The 19,960-nt window shown below is 38.5% G+C and overlaps 1 protein-coding gene across 3 annotated transcripts in view; it reads right to left on the reverse strand.

Annotated features, from left to right (window-relative positions):
- Positions 1-19,960, reverse strand: part of RBM20 (RNA binding motif protein 20) — a 103,403-nt gene that overhangs the window by 15,496 nt on the left and 67,947 nt on the right. For 2 of the 3 annotated variants that reach the window (XM_058188794.1, XM_058188796.1), the window contains exons 3-11: positions 19,384-19,445; positions 16,270-16,367; positions 15,658-15,746; positions 12,825-12,968; positions 11,555-11,686; positions 6,670-6,749; positions 5,073-5,754; positions 1,385-2,018; positions 135-254 (exon numbers count right to left, since the gene is read on the reverse strand). In XM_058188794.1, the coding sequence (XP_058044777.1) occupies positions 135-254; positions 1,385-2,018; positions 5,073-5,754; positions 6,670-6,749; positions 11,555-11,686; positions 12,825-12,968; positions 15,658-15,746; positions 16,270-16,367; positions 19,384-19,445 (2,041 nt within the window). The remainder of the gene's footprint in view (positions 1-134; positions 255-1,384; positions 2,019-5,072; positions 5,755-6,669; positions 6,750-11,554; positions 11,687-12,824; positions 12,969-15,657; positions 15,747-16,269; positions 16,368-19,383; positions 19,446-19,960) is intronic. The other variant, XM_058188795.1, reaches the window with a different exon arrangement.

Consider the following 19,960-nt stretch of genomic DNA (forward strand, 5'->3'; position numbering starts at 1 on the left):
TCTTGAATCTGGAGTTTTAAATATTGTTCTCAAGATAGAAAATCTCTCTGAATAAACTCAAGATACATTGTTCTATAAAATAAAAATACTGTAGCAAGTAACATTATATGTGAATCACTTCTAATCAGACAAACCTAGTGGAATGTTGAGCTCTGTAAATACATCATCTTGTTCCCACGATGGTGAAAAATATGACTTTTTTGATTCAACTTCTGGGAAATCGGGAGTTTTTATTTCTGTATACCTACAATTTGCTTTAAAAACAGAGGAACATTTTGAATGAAAGTAGTTTCTTCACATACATTTAAGCCTACAATACCTCCTACAAAACATATTCTAGATCACTCAGGTATTCTTTCATATGATGTTCTCCAAAATTACTATGCATTGGTCCATCTATTTTTTCTTAAGAATGTAGATGAAGTTATTAAATTGTTACATTACAGTATTTTGGAAATTGTAATCTTGCAAATACTGTAAAGCACAATGGTAAATAAAATATTCTGGAATATTATCCTATTAAATAAAAAGCTCCTATAAGAGGCTTCTATCAAATTATTTTCTTGCAAACAAAAATATCCTTAAAATATGAGGCCAAAACTGAAACATTTTAGGACTGCCCCAACAAAGACACTGTGATGACTCCCCCTGTTGCTTCTTTAGTTATCTCTCCAGATGTTAGCTTGGAGAAAGATGAACCAGTTCCAGACTCATCTGGACTTTGGGGGGGAAATTAGTTAATGGCTTCAAGCGGCCATCTGAGAGGGATCTGGCTCAAGCACAGATGCAGCAGGACAGCCCTGAGGCTTCAGGTGAAGAAAACATGCAGCTGCAGCCAGTCAGTGATGAACAAGAGGAACTGCCTTCTGCACCTGATCCAAAAACATGTAGGGTAGAGAAAAGGCAGGAGCAGAGAAGGTCAGCCAGATTACTTGTGAGAAGAAAGCTTCGCCCTTCTCGATGGGCTGCACCAGAAACTGGCTATTTAGCACAGTGGGCAGATGGAACTGATACTAGGAACAATGTGTTCATTTCCTAGCTGTGTGTTTTCTGATCCCTAAGAACTTTTTTAAAAAAATCAACAAGCCATATATGAAGAATAATTGTTCACACTGACAATTCTAAGTAATTTAAGATGACAATGTTTCAAATTGTAAGATTGTAAGAGGTAAGAGGTCGTAACAAGAAAACTCTTCACAAATATTTGCTAAACATTTACATAATATCCTTGATAATATATGATATTATTTAATGTTGACAATCAGTTCATCAATCTAACTCATTGCCCAGAAGGTTAAAATCCTTGAGTAGCACACCTTTGTACTAAACTATAGTAACTTAAATATATTGCTTATATAAAAATAAGGAAAAAGGTACATCATACTTTGAGTCTTTGGCTTTTCCTCACTTCCAGAGTTTCTTTCTTCTTGAGATTTTTTTGCCAGGATATCCTTATCTTCATTATTCCTGCTTTCCAGAGTTTCTATCTCTTTATAATCATCTACAACTGTATTACTGTGCTGGAAGGGTTCTTCCTTTGGAGGATCTGAAGATATATACTGCTTCTCCAACTTTAACTGAATATTAGAACTTTCATCTATTTTTCTGTCATTATCATGCTGATCTGAATCTTTTTCAGATCTATTTTCATGCAATTCATCTGGCTTATCTTCAGTATCAAAGTTCAGATGGGTTGCTTTAGTTACTGTATTATCACTTTCAGAGTCGCTTACATTTGCATTTTCTTTCTCTGATCCTATGGTGGCTTCCAATATATTAGATTTGTCTTCCTTTGTAGTTAATAAACTGTGTTCATTCTTTACCTCCAATCCAGCATCTAAGGCAGTCCTTATGGAACATTCTTCTTCCTGACCTACAGTTACTATTTCTTCAAGTTCAGTTATATCGGGTTCCATAATAAGATCATCCTCTCCTACCTCATCAACAGTTACAAGCTCTTCCATATTGGTTGGATACCAAGTTTCTGCTTCCATGTCACTTCCACTCTCCCAGTCCTGCTGAGAAAAGGCAAATTTTATTGGGAAGATCACAATAAATAAACCTGTAGACTGCTTATTACAAATTGTTTTTAAGAATAAATCATGATCGCTTCTTTATTATTTCTTCATCAGATTTAGATCCTATCCTTCATTCAGGACCTCAAGAAGGCACACACAGGCAACCATCCGACTCATATTTATTTATATTTATTTATTACCAATAAATACGTGTGGATTTATGTAATGATAGTACTTACATTTTGTTTTAAAATTTCAAACCATATAATAAATAGAAAAAGTAATAATATTGAGTATATAGTGCATCATAATACATCTTAAAATGTAAACAGCGTTAAATAAGCTTTACAGGTATTTAAATGATATTAATGTAAAAAGTAGACCAAATTTGGAAGAAAGGGTATTCAATATATAAGTTAAAAAAAAGGTATTTACTCTTCCATCCTGGGGAAAGGTCTCAAGCTACATAGGGAACATTTTATGTCTAAAATGTAGACATAAACAAACTGAGAAATATTTCTCTTATTTACAAACTGAGAAATATTTTAAAAGTGAGAGAAAGAAATAATTTTTCCCTCAAGTTCTTTTTTGTTAAGTGATAAGAGAAGGTCTTAAGGGAGAATTTTGCCTAATTTAAATAACAGATTATTTGAGAAAAAAGAAAATATTTTAAAAAAAAATTCTTATAGATGGTTTTTTTGCCTGCAGTTCCTATGCCTTTGTAAAAATTCTAATTTAGTACAAGTAGTCCTCAACTTACAACTATTTGTTTAGTGATTATTCAAAGTTACAGTGGCACTGAAAAAAGGGACATGACCAGTTTTCCACACTTACAACTATTGTAGCATCCTCATGGTCACATTATCAAATTTTGGATGCTTGGCAATTGATTCATATTTATGATGGTTGCAGTGTCTCGGGATCACCTGATTCCCTTTTATGACCTTCTGACAAGCTAAGTCAATGGGGAAGCCAGATTTACTTAACAACAGTTTGACTAATTTAACAGCTACAGTGACAAGAAAGGTCATAAAATGGGACAAACTTAACAAATGTGTCACTTAGCAACAGAAATTTTGGGCTCAATTGTGGTTGTAAATTGAGGACTATCTATATTCTTATGTTTATGCAATTTGTGCTAAGCAGTAACTGAACTGAAAACCATTTTATTTAACGAAATTTAACCAAATTTCAATTCCATAGGAGTCATAGTCCTGGATTTTTGACACGTTCAGTAGGTCAGCCCATTTGAATTATCTTGATTCAAAAAGTTTTGTCCTATCATGCACCATTTCACCTAGTTAAAGGTTACAGACAGAAGCGTTTAGTAGTATATAGATATAACATACTACAATATTTTTGTTATTTTTGCTGTTATTTAGTTAGCTTGAGTAGTTACTGAGCTTGCAAAAATAGATGTATAGTCTAATTAAACAAAATAAGTGTTAGCAAGATTTTTGTGGTTTTGTCTATAAAACAGTTGAAGTTCTTTCATAATTAATATTAATAATAATGAATTAAAATAATTATTTTATATTCATGATAGTTTATAGTACTTATTACCTCATTTTCATTTTCTTTTCCTTTCTTTACATTATTTCTTTCAACTATACCAGGTGTCATGTCCTCTGCCTTTTTAGCATTGTCTTTTAATTTCTCTTTATCGCTTTGCTTTTGCCTGATACTGTCAGGCATCATGGTGGACTTTTGTTCTGCTGTTTCCTCCTTAGCTGTGTCTTCACAATGAGAATGTTTATGTTCTCTCAATCTTGTCTCTTCCTTTCTTTTGCCCTTCAAAGCAACATCCAATGTTTGATTTTGATATTTATTGGACTTTTGCTTAGATGATTTTCTGTAACAATCTTCTTCTCTCATCTTATATGCAGGCAAAAGGTAAGCCCCTTTTGCACTGGGTGAGCCCCCTCTTAAATATTTTTCTTTGTGCCCTCGGGTTGCTTCAACATGGTCTTCCAAGTCCAGGTGCCGTAAATAATGTTTTCTTTCATGAGTCCACATTTCACTCCGATCTCTTTTTTCTTCCACATTCTCTCTCCACGGCAGTAATTCTTTATCTTCCTCTCTCTGAGAATAAGGAAACTGATCCCTTGGCTCTCTTCCATTTCCCCACTCTGTTCGGTTTGTGCTTAATGGGCTACGGGGAGAACTACAGGAAGTGAAGCTTGGAGTCCGTGATCTTGGAGAAAGTGAGCAGTTTATGGGGCTGCGGGAACGAGGCCTTTCCAGTCCATATCTATAGCACAGGGAAAAAATGGCATGCTGCATATAATCATAAATAAATCAGCTACTACTTAAGGTCCACAGCTATTTTAATTTATCTCTTTTTAGATATAGCATATGCATTTTAAATTGTCAATAATATTGAATATTATGCTTGCCTTAGAATAACAATATTTGCCATGTAGTTTGCATCATATACTGTATATTTAATCAGAGGAACAGAAACAAGTGTAAATTGTTAATATATTACTATGGTCAGAAAAAAAACTCACTACTAGTACTAACAGTAATAATATAAATTAAGTTTATATAACTAAACAGCTCTGGTGGTGATATTAGATATTTATTCAGGAAAAGGATATTTAGATCGTTTATGTTTATGCAATTTGTGCTAAGCAGTAACTGAACTGAAAACCATTTTATTTAACCAAATTTAACCAAATTTCAATTCCATAGGAGTCATAGTCCTGGATTTTTGACACGTTCAGTAGGTCAGCCCATTTGAGTTAACTTGATTCAAAAAGTTTTGTCCTATCATGCACCATTTCACCTAGTTAAAGGTTACAGACAGAAGCGTTTAGTAGTATATAGATATAACATACTACAATATTTTTGTTATTTTTGCTGTTATTTAGTTAGCTTGAGTAGTTACTGAGCTTGCAAAAATAGATGTATAGTCTAATTAAACAAAATAAGTGTTAGCAAGATTTTTGTGGTTTTGTCTATAAAACAGTTGAAGTTCTTTCATAATTAATATTAATAATAATGAATTAAAATAATTATTTTATATTCATGATAGTTTATAGTACTTATTACCTCATTTTCATTTCCTTTCTTTACATTATTTCTTTCAACTATAGCAGGTGTCATGTCCTCTGCCTTTTTAGCATTGTCTTTTAATTTCTCTTTATCGCTTTGCTTTTGCCTGATACTGTCAGGCATCATGGTGGACTTTTGTTCTGCTGTTTCCTCCTTAGCTGTGTCTTCACAATGAGAATGTTTATGTTCTCTCAATCTTGTCTCTTCCTTTCTTTTGCCCTTCAAAGCAACATCCAATGTTTGATTTTGATATTTATTGGACTTTTGCTTAGATGATTTTCTGTAACAATCTTCTTCTCTCATCTTATATGCAGGCAAAAGGTAAGCCCCTTTTGCACTGGGTGAGCCCCCTCTTAAATATTTTTCTTTGTGCCCTCGGGTTGCTTCAACATGGTCTTCCAAGTCCAGGTGCCGTAAATAATGTTTTCTTTCATGAGTCCACATTTCACTCCGATCTCTTTTTTCTTCCACATTCTCTCTCCACGGCAGTAATTCTTTATCTTCCTCTCTCTGAGAATAAGGAAACTGATCCCTTGGCTCTCTTCCATTTCCCCACTCTGTTCGGTTTGTGCTTAATGGGCTACGGGGAGAACTACAGGAAGTGAAGCTTGGAGTCCGTGATCTTGGAGAAAGTGAGCAGTTTATGGGGCTGCGGGAACGAGGCCTTTCCAGTCCATATCTATAGCACAGGGAAAAAATGGCATGCTGCATATAATCATAAATAAATCAGCTACTACTTAAGGTCCACAGCTATTTTAATTTATCCTTTTTAGATGTAGCATATGCATTTTAAATTGTCAATAATATTGAATATTATGCTTGCCTTAGAATAACAATATTTGCCATGTAGTTTGCATCATATACTGTATATTTAATCAGAGGAACAGAAACAAGTGTAAAATGTTAATATATTACTATGGTCAGAAAAAAAACTCACTACTAGTACTAACAGTAATAATATAAATTAAGTTTATATAACTAAACAGCTCTGGTGGTGATATTAGATATTTATTCAGGAAAAGGATATTTAGATCTTTTATCTTAATCTATCTTGGTTCCTAAGGCAAGGATGAGATGGTTCCAAGACTTCTGATCCTGAAGCAAAGCTATTTCTCCATTTCTGCCTCTTTATGCTGCATCTCTCCATTTCTGGCCATCCCTAACCATGTCTTGGCAACTGACATTTTCCCCCTTTGCAAAAGGCTGACAAAGTTCTTCACTACTGGAACATTTGCAAAAATAGCTCAGCTTTTCCAACTTTCCAGAAGGAGGAAAAACATGGAGTGACCAAGTGGCTCTTTGCAAGAAAGGGAGTTCTTGCTTTATCCAATATGGACTGTTTTTATTAGATAAATATAAGCAATCCATGCAAAATAAAAGTTTTTAAAAACAAAGTAAATAAGTATAACATATTATTATTCAAATAGCAGAAAATTTCAAACTGTAAGGAACTATCTTGCATGAATATTTTTTTCTAAACTTTCTAGCTTCTTCCCAAATTATTTGGAAGGACCAGTAATATTTCTCCTCTACTGAAATCACATTATTTTTCCATACATCACAAAAATAGAACAATATCAACATGAAAAAATACCTGTCTGCTTCTCTAAATATATCTCTTTCTCTTTGAGAATGGATATTTTGGATTATTGCTGCCACATTCTTTCCTGGTTTCTAAGCAAAATAAACATATATCAACTGTAAATAAATGTATACTTCAACGTTCTTAAAAAGAAAGTTGGCTAGCCAGATGGCCTATCTTCACCATTGCATTCTTCATGGATTCTTTCCAGTTTTCATTGTAAACAATCAAATCTGTTATCTTTTTCAGTTAATTCCTTGTTGATGTGTACAGGTAGTCCTCAATTTACAACCAGAGCCGAGAGTGGAATTTCCATTGCTAAAAGAGGTTGTAAAGTGCAATGTCGCATGAGGGGCAGGGCAAAGCCCTTCACAGTATAAAGCCCAGCCTCAGCCTGGCCCAGCAGTAGGGCACAAAGGGTCTTCTTGCAAGAAGCTTGAGCTGTAGCATGAAGCCCTTTGCAGCACAAAGCCCAACCTTAGTCTGAACCAGCAGTGTGGTGCAAAAGGGCTTCTTGGTGTGCATATGACTCCAGGGCTACAAACGGCTCCTGAGCTGTAGCACAAAGCCCTTTGAGACACAAAGCCCAACTCTAGTGTGACCCAGCAGCATGGTGCAAAGCAAAACTGTAGCCATGTCATCTTAATTAACATCCATGATTACCCTCACCACTCTGCACTACACTGTCCCAGCTCACCTTCACTGTCTTTTTGCTTCCATTGCTGATGAGGCATGCCTGATCTGACTCTTCATGAGGCAGCTGCTGGCCTTCATGAGGCAGCTGCTGGCCACATCTTCTCCAGGTCTGGGAAGGAAACTGCCACATGTGATCTGGAAAGAAAGCCTCATGCAGCTAACAACCCACCTTGCAAAGGACCAGGCTGGGCATATTTTGTCAGCAGTGGAAGCAAATAGAAGGTGAAGGTCAGCTACGGCAGCCCGGCCCACAAGTGCAGGAGGTCAAATGCACATTGTTTAGGGAGATAGTTGTGTGTGGGGAGTTGAAGTGCCCTGTGGGTGTAAGGGTGGGTGGGCTGCCAAGCAATCACATTTTGATCACGTCATCATTAGGGCGCTTTGGGGACAACTTCAGCACTTCAGTTACTTTGAATGATCATAAGTCAAGGACTCCCTGTACATATGAAAATAATTGATACTTAAACAAAAAAAACTTTCCTAAGCAGATATTTAGGAAACAATCATAGTACTTCAAATGACCCAATAACATTTTTGCACTAATTTCCCACCTTTCCCATATTGTTTCCCACCTGTATAATTTTCCATATTGCTTAACAGAATAATTTCTCCTTAGATCACATTTATTACCATATTCATTTTTTTTTCTCCAAAACTCATTCTGGTTTCTTCATTATTGGGGCATATCATGCAACATCACCAAGGTATGAATTTGTAGTCTATGCATCCAGAACAGTTCATGCTTTCTGATAGCTATATTATTTCTTTCATTTATACAGTAGTTAAATCTACATCTTTTCTTCCCTATAGTATTCATCAACTCCATTCCATAAAATCAAATTAGCTTCATTCAAATTATTATATATATGACTGTCCTTTTTGTTTTACTATTCTTCCCTCCTTACCACCTCTAGGTTTTCTTTTGGTTTTTAAGTAAGCAACTTTTTCTTAATAACCAATCTCTATCTCCCTTCCCCTTTGACAAAATGGCACTCCTCAATTAATCCTTTATAATAAATTTCATTTTTTTATAAATTTTTTTCATATTGTATATGGAATATTCCTCAGTTTAGTTTTTCCTATTGAATGGAAATGCTACTGCAATTCTCAATAGACATTATGGTACGAACTGTAATAAAACTAATGACTGGAAGTCACAAGTATAAACAACTTTATGTTTGCTCCAACTTGTCAGTGGGAAGGGCTCTCTGGGGTCTGCAAAAGGAATGATGGAAGACTCATTACGGCTCTAAATTGACATTTTGTCCAAAAAACCCCTATGGATACAGTGTATGTAATTCCAAGCTATGTTCGTAATTTTGTTCCTAATTAAAAAACAGTCACCATTAATTAAAATAAAATACTGATTTCCTTTCTTAAAGTTCTAAGTCAAAGACTTCATCTGAACTTCTCAGCTCTGAACACCTAGTACTGTGAAGGCGAACCTATGGCACGCATGCCACAGGTGGCACACATAGCCATTTCGGTGGTGCACGTGACCTCAGCTCTACTAGGCTGTTTCCTGCCTCCGGAGGGCCTCCGGGGCTGGTGGTGAAGGCTTGCGTTTTTCTCTCCAGGCTCCAGAGCCTTTCTAGGAGCTTGGGGAGGGCGAAAATGGCCTTCTCCACCCCCACCCCCACCCCACGTAGGGCCTCCAGAGGCTGGAAATGGCCTGTTTGCCAATTTATGGTGGGATGGAAGGCCGGTTTTTTTTCTCCGCAGCCTCCAGAGCCTTTCCAGGTGCTTGGGAAGGGTGAAAGTGGCCTTCCCCACCACCACCCCGGAGGCCCTCTGGAGGCTGGAAATAGCCCATTTGCCAACTTCCGGGGTGGGGAAGGCCGTTTTTTGCCCTCCCCAAGCTCCTAGAAAGGCTCTGGAGCCTGGGGAGAGAGAAAAATGGGCCTACTGGGCCAGGAGCGTGGGGGTTGCACGTGCATACACAGGGGCAGGACACATAGAATTATGGGTGTGGGCACATGTGTGTCCCCCCCCACTCCTGGCACGTGATGGCAAAAAGGTTAGCCATCACCTAATATGACTGATATTAGGTTCACTGAGTATCCCAAGTCTACCAAACAATGAGAAGTATTTGAAGGGGGAAAATAGCAAAATGTACTTGTGATTACTTTTGGAAGAGACAAGGCATCAGATCACAACATAGCCTTGTCTTCATGTATGGCTGGGTATGGAATTGCTTATCTGTTAGCACAGAAATATGGAAGAGAAGAAAAGGAAAGCTTTGCGGCGAAGGTTGTAGAGAGTATGGTGGCATATCAGTTTCCCTTACACCTGGATGAAACTGTCTATCTAGACCCGTTCCAGTCCGGTTTCCGGCCCGGTTACAGCACGGAGACGGCTTTGGTCGCGTTGGTGGATGATCTCTGGAGGGCCAGGGATAGGGGTTGTTCCTCTGCCCTGGTCCTATTAGACCTCTCAGCGGCTTTCGATACCATCGACCATGGTATCCTGCTGCGCCGGTTAGAGGGATTGGGAGTGGGAGGCACCGTTTATCGGTGGTTCTCCTCCTATCTCTCCGACCGGCCGCAGACGGTGTTGACAGGAGGGCAGAGGTCAGCCCCGAGGCGCCTCACTTGTGGGGTGCCGCAGGGGTTGATTCTCTCGCCCCTTCTGTTCAACATCTACATGAAGCCGCTGGGTGAGATCATCAGTGGTTTCGGTGTGAGGTACCAGCTGTACGCTGATGACACCCAGCTGTACTTTCCACACCGGACCACCCCAACGGTTATCAAGTGCTGTCCCGGTGTCTGGAAGCCGACGGGTCTGGATGGGGAGAAACAGGCTCAAGCTCAATCCCTCCAAGACAGAGTGGCTGTGGATGCCGGCATCCCGGTACAGTCAGCTGAGTCCGCGCTGACTGTCGGTGGCGAGTCATTGGCCCCGATGGAGAGGGTGCGCAACTTAGGCGCCTCCTGGATGAGCGGCTGTCTCTAGAAGATCATTTGACGGCCGTCTCCAGGAGAGCGTTCTACCAGGTTCGCCTGGTGCGCCAGTTGCGTCCCTTTCTAGACCGGGATGCCTATGCACGGTCACCACGCACTCGTGACGTCTCGCCTGGATTACTGCAATGCTCTCTACATGGGGCTCCCCTTGAAGGGCATCCGGAGGCTGCAGTTAGTCCAGAATGCGGCTGCGCGGGTGATAGAGGGAGCCCCCCGTGGCTCCCGCATGACACCTATCCTGCGCAGACTGCACTGGCTACCTGTGGCCTTCCGGGTGCGCTTCAAGGTTTTGGTGACCATCTTTAAAGCGCTCCATGGCATAGGGCCGGGCTACTTACGGGACCGCCTGCTGCTACCAAATACCTCTCTCCGACCCGTGCGCTCTCATAGAGAGGGACTCCTCAGGGTGCCGTCAGCGAGGCAATGTCGTCTGGTGGCGCCCAGGGGAAGGGCCTTCTCTGTGGGGGCTCCCACCCTTTGGAACGAACTACCCCCAGGACTTCGTCAGCTTCCGGACCTTCGGACCTTCCGCCGCGAGCTTAAAACGCACTTATTTATTTGCGCAGGACTGAGTTAGATTTTAAATTTACGGGTTTTAAACTGGGTTTTATTTTTTATATTTTTAAATAGTTGGCGTTTAGAATAAGTTTTTTAATTGTTTTTTACTCTGTATTTATGTGTTTTTAAGCGCCTGTTAACCGCCCTGAGTCCCTCGGGAGATAGGGCGGTATATAAATATGATTAAATAAATAAATAAATAAATAAATAAATAAAAGCATGAAAAATCTATCTCCACAATGTGCTATGACTGGATTGTCTTCTTTTCTCTAGAAGCAATTACAATAAAACATTTTATGGGAACAATCCCAGAAGAAAGAGAGAGGGAGAGAGGAAGATGAAGAAGTCATCAGAAACCTATTCCACAGTGAATCCCCCACTCCACAGGGCCACTGCAATAAACTGTTCTGTAGAAATAGTCCTTTAAGAAAAAAGGCTCCAATTATTTTTTTAAAAAAGCACTTTAAAAATAATTCTTTTATAGTTAGTAAGGAAACTTGATTAGATGTGCATTCTGAATTGTAGGGAATATGTAATTGCAACTGCTTGGTCAATCACATAATCAGTCAAAGACCAAACAAAAAGAAACATTAAAAGAACATAAAAAGAAACCAAAATGTGCAGTTGAAGACCATTTCTGAGCAGCCAGACTAACAGAATGACATGACAAACAATGATATTACCTTTAGTTGAAGTTCTTTGTATCTTTTAGACATTCTTATAAGTAACTTGTCATCATTTATCATTGCAGGTTTCTCTTTATAATATTCTACCATAGCCTGAGCTGCTTCAGTATAGGCCATCTCTAAAAAAGCCTGTGATGTTTCAAAATTGTTTAGAGTTTAGTTATTTAGTGCATAGAAGAAAAGTGCAAAAACTACAGTAGTATATAAAGTTTATATTTTTAAAATGTATTTTTTCTAAATATAAATTATTTCAATATATTTATATACACAATATACACACATACCATATTTTTCGGAGTATAAGACGCACCTTTTTCCCCCCAAAAAGAGGGTGAAAATTTGGGTGCGTTTTATGCTCCAAATGTAGCCCTGCCCAACTTCTCAAATGGAGGTTTCAGAGGCTGAAAAAAGCATCAGAAACAAAGCTTCAGAAAAGAAGCCCCCGAACAGAGCTTCAGAAGTTTTTTTTCTGAAGCTGTTTCGTAGGCTTTCAGAGGCAGAAAAAAGTATTTTCTGAAACAGAGTTTCAGAAGTTTCAGTGGCAGGGGAAAAAAAAAAAGCAAGGCACAGAGCTCACAACCAAGGAACCTGTTGTTAAAATTCACCACTGGGAACAGCTGATTGGGGGTATTCCGGGAGGCCAATCCACCTGCCAATCAGCTTTTTTCTTATTTTCCTCCCCAAAAACTAAGGTGCGTCTTATACTCCAGTGCGTCTTATACTCCAAAAAATATGGTACACACACACACACACACAGAGTATACACACACACACCTTCTTTTCCACCTAATGGAATAGTCTGGGATAATATTAGTTGCAGAAAATTAAAGGAGTCTACTATCTTTATTTCTAGAAGAAAAGAAGATATCATGATAGATCATCAGTGTAGAAGGTAAGTAGGTAGGTTGACAAATATTCTGCAAACCAGGAAAACAGCTGAATGAAAAGAAAGAGGGAGGAATGGAAAGGCTGAAGCTTTGTTAGTGTTTACTAGTTACCTTGCTTCTCCCTGTTTCTCTTTCTATTACACACAGAGACTTCCAAAAAGGAACCTTATTAGATCTCAGGTATACTGAACACAACACACAAAAGGATAATCATGGTATATTTTCCCAAACAGAAAAAGAGACCTTGTTCCCTCTACAACTCCAAATCCTATCAACCCCAACAAGTTCAATTGTCAGAGTTCCTAACCATTTTTTATAGAACGTGCAAAACTTAAACAAAATGTTAACATATTTACATTTTTATAACTAAAAAAAAATACCTGATTGGTAGATTTCATGAGAATATAATTAGTGACTTTTCCGAAGGGAAGTCCAAGGTTGATGACATCATTCTCTGTACAGCTTCCTTCAGGAAGATTACAGATGTGTACTACACGACCTGGGACACATTTCCTTTGTAGAACCTGCAATTATTAAAAATAAATTTAGAAAAAGAAAAAGTTGTAAAACAAACACCAGCTAATGATACAAATTTGAAATCACACTTCTTATCCTGTGCTTAGTTTGTACAGAGCTGATATTTTTAGAATCTCAAATACTTGTTCACAAGTCCATATAATCTTCATTTTATTGTAGCCAAAGAGTCTGGTTAAAAATTAATACCATCATGTAATTGTATATTGAAAGATATCTAAATAACACTTTTATGTAAGAGACAGACTGCAACAATACTTTGGAGAAATCTATAAATCTACCGTTCTACTAATCACTATGCATATATCATCTAGGTCTAAAAGCACATCCCATTTCTCTAACACGCTAATAGATAACTGTACCATCAATGTCTTAGTACACATCACAATGATAAAAAAAATAATGAAACATCAGGGGCAAGTAGATAAGTCACATGGTTTGCATCATGTTGTGACTCATGTTTTGCCATTTGCTCACACTCTCTGGATAACTATGAATATTATAGATTTACTAGAGGAGCGACGTTTGATATCTGTGCTGAAAAGGCAACACAGCTTCACACTTCATTAGTGTCTTACCCTTAGCCTTGAGTACCAACTGAAATTTGAGACTAAGGAGAATGACTTGATCATATCTTTGCAACTAAAGAACATGAACAGGCTTTGAATGCCGACTTAAGATTCTGCCAGTTAACACTCTGGGGCTTGATTCCTCTAAAAGGAGGCAATGCACCTGATGAGAACCAACAGAGTTTCCTAGTAAACACATTTTAAAGAATCTGTATTCCTCAAAAAAAGGAAGATGGAAGTTACTTTGGATTGTTGGCTTTCCTTTGTATTCTGTCAAATAATGGGTATCTACTTAATGTCAGGATAACTCCATTATTACACAAAAAATATGTATATTATAAAAGTACTATCATTCTCTTTCATTTCTTGTTAGCTTTATTCACTCTACCACAGCTTCCTATAAAGATTTTTTTTTTGTTAAATAGATATGGGATGCAGATTGTGGTGTTTAAAGAGATGAAATTTGTATTGCAGTTTCTCTTTGTTATCTGGATAATTTTGGCTCAGTGTAGAACACACTGACTGACTCAATAGGGCAGCTGAGATGTTCCTGGTAATAGTTAAAGCTTTGTTTATTAACGTTGGCTATAGTAACAGACTCTGCAAGATGGCTGCTGCTTTAGTTTTTCATCTCATGTGAATTAGGAAGATGTCTCCCTGAATTTTTGTATATGGCATTTTTTTATTTTGGGTTTAAGTCATATTTTTCCTTGTTGCTTTTGTAATGGATCTGGCTTATCTCTGTCATGCAACCCAGTCTCCAGGAGCAATTTTAATATGGAACAGAAAGTGACTCCAGTGGAATTCCAGTCTTCAGGAAGAATTTGGTAAGTGGATAAACATCTGGATGACTGTGGTGGACTATAATGAAGAAGAAAAAAAGCTACTGGAATGTCCATCAGTGCATCTTCAAAAAAGCCGAGGTGGTGCATTGGTTAGAGTGCAGTACTGTAGGCTACTTCAGTTGACTGCTAGCTGCAGTTCAGCAGTTCAAATCTCACCGAGTCAAGGATGACTTCAGCCTTCCATCCTTCCAAGGTGGGTAAAATGAGGACCCAGATTGTTGGGGGAAATATGCTGACTCTGTAAACCGCTTAGAGAGGGTTGTAAAAGCACTACGGAACAGTATATAAGTCTAAGTGCTATTGCTATTGCTATCTTCACTGAAGGACAGTGAAAATACACAGAAGCCAGTGTACCATGGAGGCTTACTGAATACTGGAGAGACCAAACTGGTTTACAAGAAAGACCAAATGAATCATAGCAAAGAGGGAAGGCAAGACAAAGTGTTACATGACCAGTGCTTTAAAAAAAACCTAGTAGGCAAAGCAGATAACAACAAGAGATGGCAATGGCCAGAAAGAGCAGGAAAGAAAGAGGCAGAGGACTAATTCTGATTGTACAAGACCAAGTCTTAACAACAAATACATTCAAAGCCAGAATTGAAAAGATAGCAGCTTGCAATAAATGCCATCTTTGCAAAGAAGCTGAAGAAACAGTGGACCCCCTAGTTAGCTGCTGGAAGAAGAGTAGACAGAATGACTACAAACAACAGCATGACAAAGTAGCAACAATGATGCATTGGAAAATCTGAAGGAAATACAATTTGCCTGCAAGCAAGAACAATGGGATCAAAAAAAGAATGGAAAACGAAAAGCTAAAGTGCTCTGGGACTTTAAAATACAAGCAGATAAGCACCTGCCACACTCCAGATTTAACAATTATCGATAAGAAAGTCAAAGAATCTTGATAGTGGACACTGCAATGCCTGGAAATAGCAGAAGAGAAAGAACTGGAGAAAACCACAAATACAAAGGCCTGTAAATAAAAGTAGAACAACTGTGGCAAAAGAAAGCAACCAATTGTAATAGGCGCCGGGTGCAATCCCAAAACATCTGGAGTACCACTTGAATGCCTTTGGCATTGACAAAATCACCATCTATCAATTGCAAAAGGCAGCTTTACTTGGAACAGCTTGCATCTTGTGACAGTATCTTTAACACCACAAACATCTCAGGCCCTTGGAAAGGATTTCATAGATGGATAAAAATTCCAAATCCAGTCTAAACGTGTGGCTGATTGTGCAACCAACCATTATAAAAATACTCACATTTCCATCAGGTGGTACGTAAGAGAATGTGGAACCTGACTGGCCAAATGAAGATGCAGAATTGTATGACTCAGCATTTAAAGGGTAATCTAAAGAAATGACACATATTCCATGAAAATCTACCATTATATATATATGCAAAAAAAAGGTATTTCCTTAAACACAGATTTTAACAGAGTAATTTTTTTTCAGTTACTCTTGATAGTAATTGCTCTATTGATGGCTACTGTTTGCATCTATTTATTTTATGTTTTTATTATTTTAATGTTTTTAAATTGCTTTAATTGTTTTGTAATTTTAGAATTATAAGCCACCCATAGTTACTTGGTTGAGTTGGGCAGCTACAGAAATTGAATGAATGAATGAATGAATGAATGAATGAATGAATGAATGAATGAATGAATGATGCAAGTCTGAGAAATTTACAGAAAGCTAAGCTAACTTATTACTTCAAGTTATAACCAGGAAGGATATAATTTGATCACAACAGTTATACTATATTATATCTGTTTTCATTTTACCAATATACTTGTATTCATAAATATTCCATATGTGTGTGTGTCTATTTGTATATATGTGTGTGTGTGTGTATGTATTAGTTGAATGATTTACCTTCAGTACCAGACAGATTGAACACACTTTTATTATTTGGGGAGGAAGAATGCAATACTCCTTCTGCTGCTGAATGCAACATACAATGAATGTCAGCACTAAAAAAAGAAACAAAAGTTGAAATTCAGATGTAGAATAAATGGGTCAGATTTTAATGAGCTTAGTTACCACATACGTTGTATTGAATAAATACAATAATACCACACCAGTAACAGAAATTATGAAATTATTCTAAACATCAAACTTAACATTAAGTTAGTATTACTGGCTATTATTGGAATCTTTTAAAAGTTTTCAACCATGAAAAACAGCTGGAAAATACAAAATAAATGGTTAGAGTTATAATTAAAATATAGATAAAACTGAAGCATAAACTGAATTCAGATACAAGAGAATTGTATCTGAATTCAGTGAACATTCCTTCTGCTTTTGCTAAGAACAGCATAGTAAGACAGTTCACAAAAATATCTGTAGTAGAGTATCTGCAATCTGTCCTGCTTCCAATATCACTGGATATAAGAGGTTGGGCTATAGGGAGCAGTATGGTTTGGTACTCATTTATCTTCCACTGTGAATGCCTGTCTACACTCTTGGATTCTGTGTCTGGGCTGCCAGTGGCATTCCCTAGGCTTATAGTATGAGGGTATTTCAATCTGCTGCTCTAGGGCGGGGATCTGAGATAGTGCAGGTGTTCATTATCATGATTGCAGATATGAACCTGGTCCAACTTATCCATGGTCCTATTCATATGGTGGTGGTGTCACTCATTAGATCTTGTGTTTGCCTTGATAGTGGTGTTATGATCTGGTTTTGTGGGACATTAATATCAGTCCTTTGTCAGAGGGACCACGCTCTCTTCACCCTAGAATTCTGCACAGCCACCTCCTATCTCAAGCAAATGGAGTCTATTCAACTTGCTTACCCAGGCCCAGTGTGTTTCAAAGGGAATGTGAGGTTCTTCACGAAACTCTGGTCAAAAGCTCAGCAGAAGCCTGGTCGCAGCGTGGAATAAGCAGATGATGGGGGCCATGAACCAGACTCTCTGTCTACATGGATCTCATAGAGCACCATGTTTTACAGAGCAGTTTCAAGAAATGAAGTGACATGAGAATGGGACTGACTGAGCACAGGAAATACCCTACATTAGGACTTAACTTGCGGCAATACAAGCAATTTAGTGTAACTACTTCTCTACTCTCATTGCACCTGCAACTACCAACCAGCAGTCCTGTTTTGGGTGGCCAGATCCCTCCTAGGTAAGAAGGAGCCAGGTGAGCTCTTGGAAGGTAGCTGTGAGGAATATTCTAAACATGTCAGATAAAGTTGCTCAACTTCTTTTGGAGCTGGGCTCTGGCTGGGCAAATCTTTTGGACGTGACATGGTTACATTTGAGTCTTGTTATCTGGGAGGAGTTCAAGCTAATTACCCATGCCCTCTTAACTGATAAAGGTCACCAGGAGGTAGTATGTTGTTGGTCCAAGCAATGATCAATGCCTCTTTTCAAGAAGGGGTGGTGCCATATGCTTTATTTATTTATTAAATTTGCTGCCCATATCACCATTGAAAGTGACTCTTTGAAGGAGGCAGTGTTGTGTCCTCTTCTCAAGAGGCCATGTTTGGACTCCATAGCATTAAACAACTTTCACTCAGTCTTTCCTTTTTTAGGGAAGGTTACTGAGAGGGTTGGTACACAACTACAGTGAGTCCTGGATGAGGCAGATTATCCAAAATCTTTTCAATCTGGATTCAGACCAGGGCACAAAACTGAAATAGCATTGGTTGTGCTTGTTTATGACTTTTGGAAGGGTTGGGATGGAGATGGTATAACCATTCTGGCCCTCCCTGGCTTTCAATATCATTGACTATGGTATTATGGACCAACTTAAGGTTTGGGAGTAGGAGGCAATGTGTTGTGGTGGTTCTCCTTCCTCTGCATTCATTCCAGACAGGGTGGGTGGGGAAAGACAAGTCATGCCCTAGGGCCATGATGGCGAACCTATGGCACATGTGCTGGAAGTGTCACACAGAGCCATCTCTCTGGGAATGCCAACCATCAGCCATTGCTCTTCTGGTCTTCGCGCCCGCAGGAGCATCAGAAACTGGAAGAACAGCTCCCTGGCATGTGTGCATGTGCTGGAAAGGTGAGCTTCCGGTATGTCCGCGCTGGCCAGCTGGTCTTTGCATATGCAAAAGCACCAGAAACCAAAAGAGCAGCTCCCTTGCGTGCATGTGCGTGCCGGGAAGCTGAGCTTCCGGTATGTGTGTGTCAGCCAGCTGGTCTTTGTGCATGCATGCATGCCAGAAACTGGAAGACAAGGTGACTGGCATGCATGCACATGCCAGAAACCAGAAGCTCAGTTTCCCAGCCAGCGCATGCACACCAGGGAGCTACTCTTCCGATTTCTAGTGCTCCTGCATGTGCATGCTGGAGAGCTGCTCTTCCGGTTTTGGGAGCTCCCCCCCCCCTGCATGCGCTCTCTCTCCCATTTCGGCACTCAGTGCCAAAAAGGTTCGCCAACACTGCCCTAGGGTCTTTTTTTTTTAATTTGCATTTATATCCCGCCCTTCTCCGAAGACTCAGGGCGGCTTACACTATGTTAAGCAATAGTCGTCATCCATTTGTATATTATATACAAAGTCAACTTATTGCCCCTAACAATCTGGGTCCTCATTTTACCTACCTTATAAAGGATGGAAGGCCGAGTCAACCTTGGGCTTGGTGGGACTTGAACCTACAGTAATTGCAAGCAGCTATGTTAATAACAGACTGTCTTAGCAGTCTGAGCCACCAGAGGCCCCAAAGTGGAGTGCCTCCTCACCTCTCCTGTTTAACATCTACGCAAAACGATTAGGGGAGATCATCCATTGGTATGGAGCCCAGTTTAGACAAGTAGAAATCTTACCTTCGAAGCTATATCTTAATATTACATTTGTCATGGACTGTCAGTCACAATGATGTATTTTTTTTTTGAAAATAATTCTGTTTCTTATATTGTTTTCTGAGCATGAGTAAGTGTGTATGTGTGAAGATATATATTCATACACTACATACAAATATAAGAGACTAAAGATGACTGTGAAATAATTAGAAGAAATGATATTTCAACTACTCACTTCTCTGAGAAAGTCAAGCAATTCTGAATATGAAGTTTTCCTTTAATGTGCTGATTCCAGTCCTCAATTAAAAAATAAGAAAGACAGAATGAAATACCAGAAAAGATACATCTTGTGTGCTATATCCATAATAGTTGTCATTTTTATGAAAAAAATTCTGTATCATTCATCAAGTTATGATAAAAGAAAATATGTTATATTTTGAAAAATAGGGTGGCCAAAATGAAGACCTTAAATCATTTGTTTAGTCAAGTAGGTCCATAAATTATTCAAGCCCATTACTCTGTACAATTGGGTGATGTTGCTATGGGTAAGATAACAATTTCAATTTATGTTAATCCCATCTAGAGAAATGTCACTAGACACATGTGAACAAAACTGCACATTTTCTAGAATCCGGTCTTTATGGAGTGGGATTTGTGATTTTGGGAGGAATATAAATTTGAATGTTTGCACAGAGTTGTGACAATTATCAATGTAAAATGGTCATATCTTTATCATTTGCAATGTTATGGATGGAATATTAATGTTACATATCAATGATATAGAACCAATTTAATCTGATGGTAGTTATTCT

This window comes from Ahaetulla prasina, chromosome 6 (assembly GCF_028640845.1).
Source record: "Ahaetulla prasina isolate Xishuangbanna chromosome 6, ASM2864084v1, whole genome shotgun sequence".
Classification (NCBI taxonomy): Eukaryota; Metazoa; Chordata; class Lepidosauria; order Squamata; family Colubridae; genus Ahaetulla; species Ahaetulla prasina.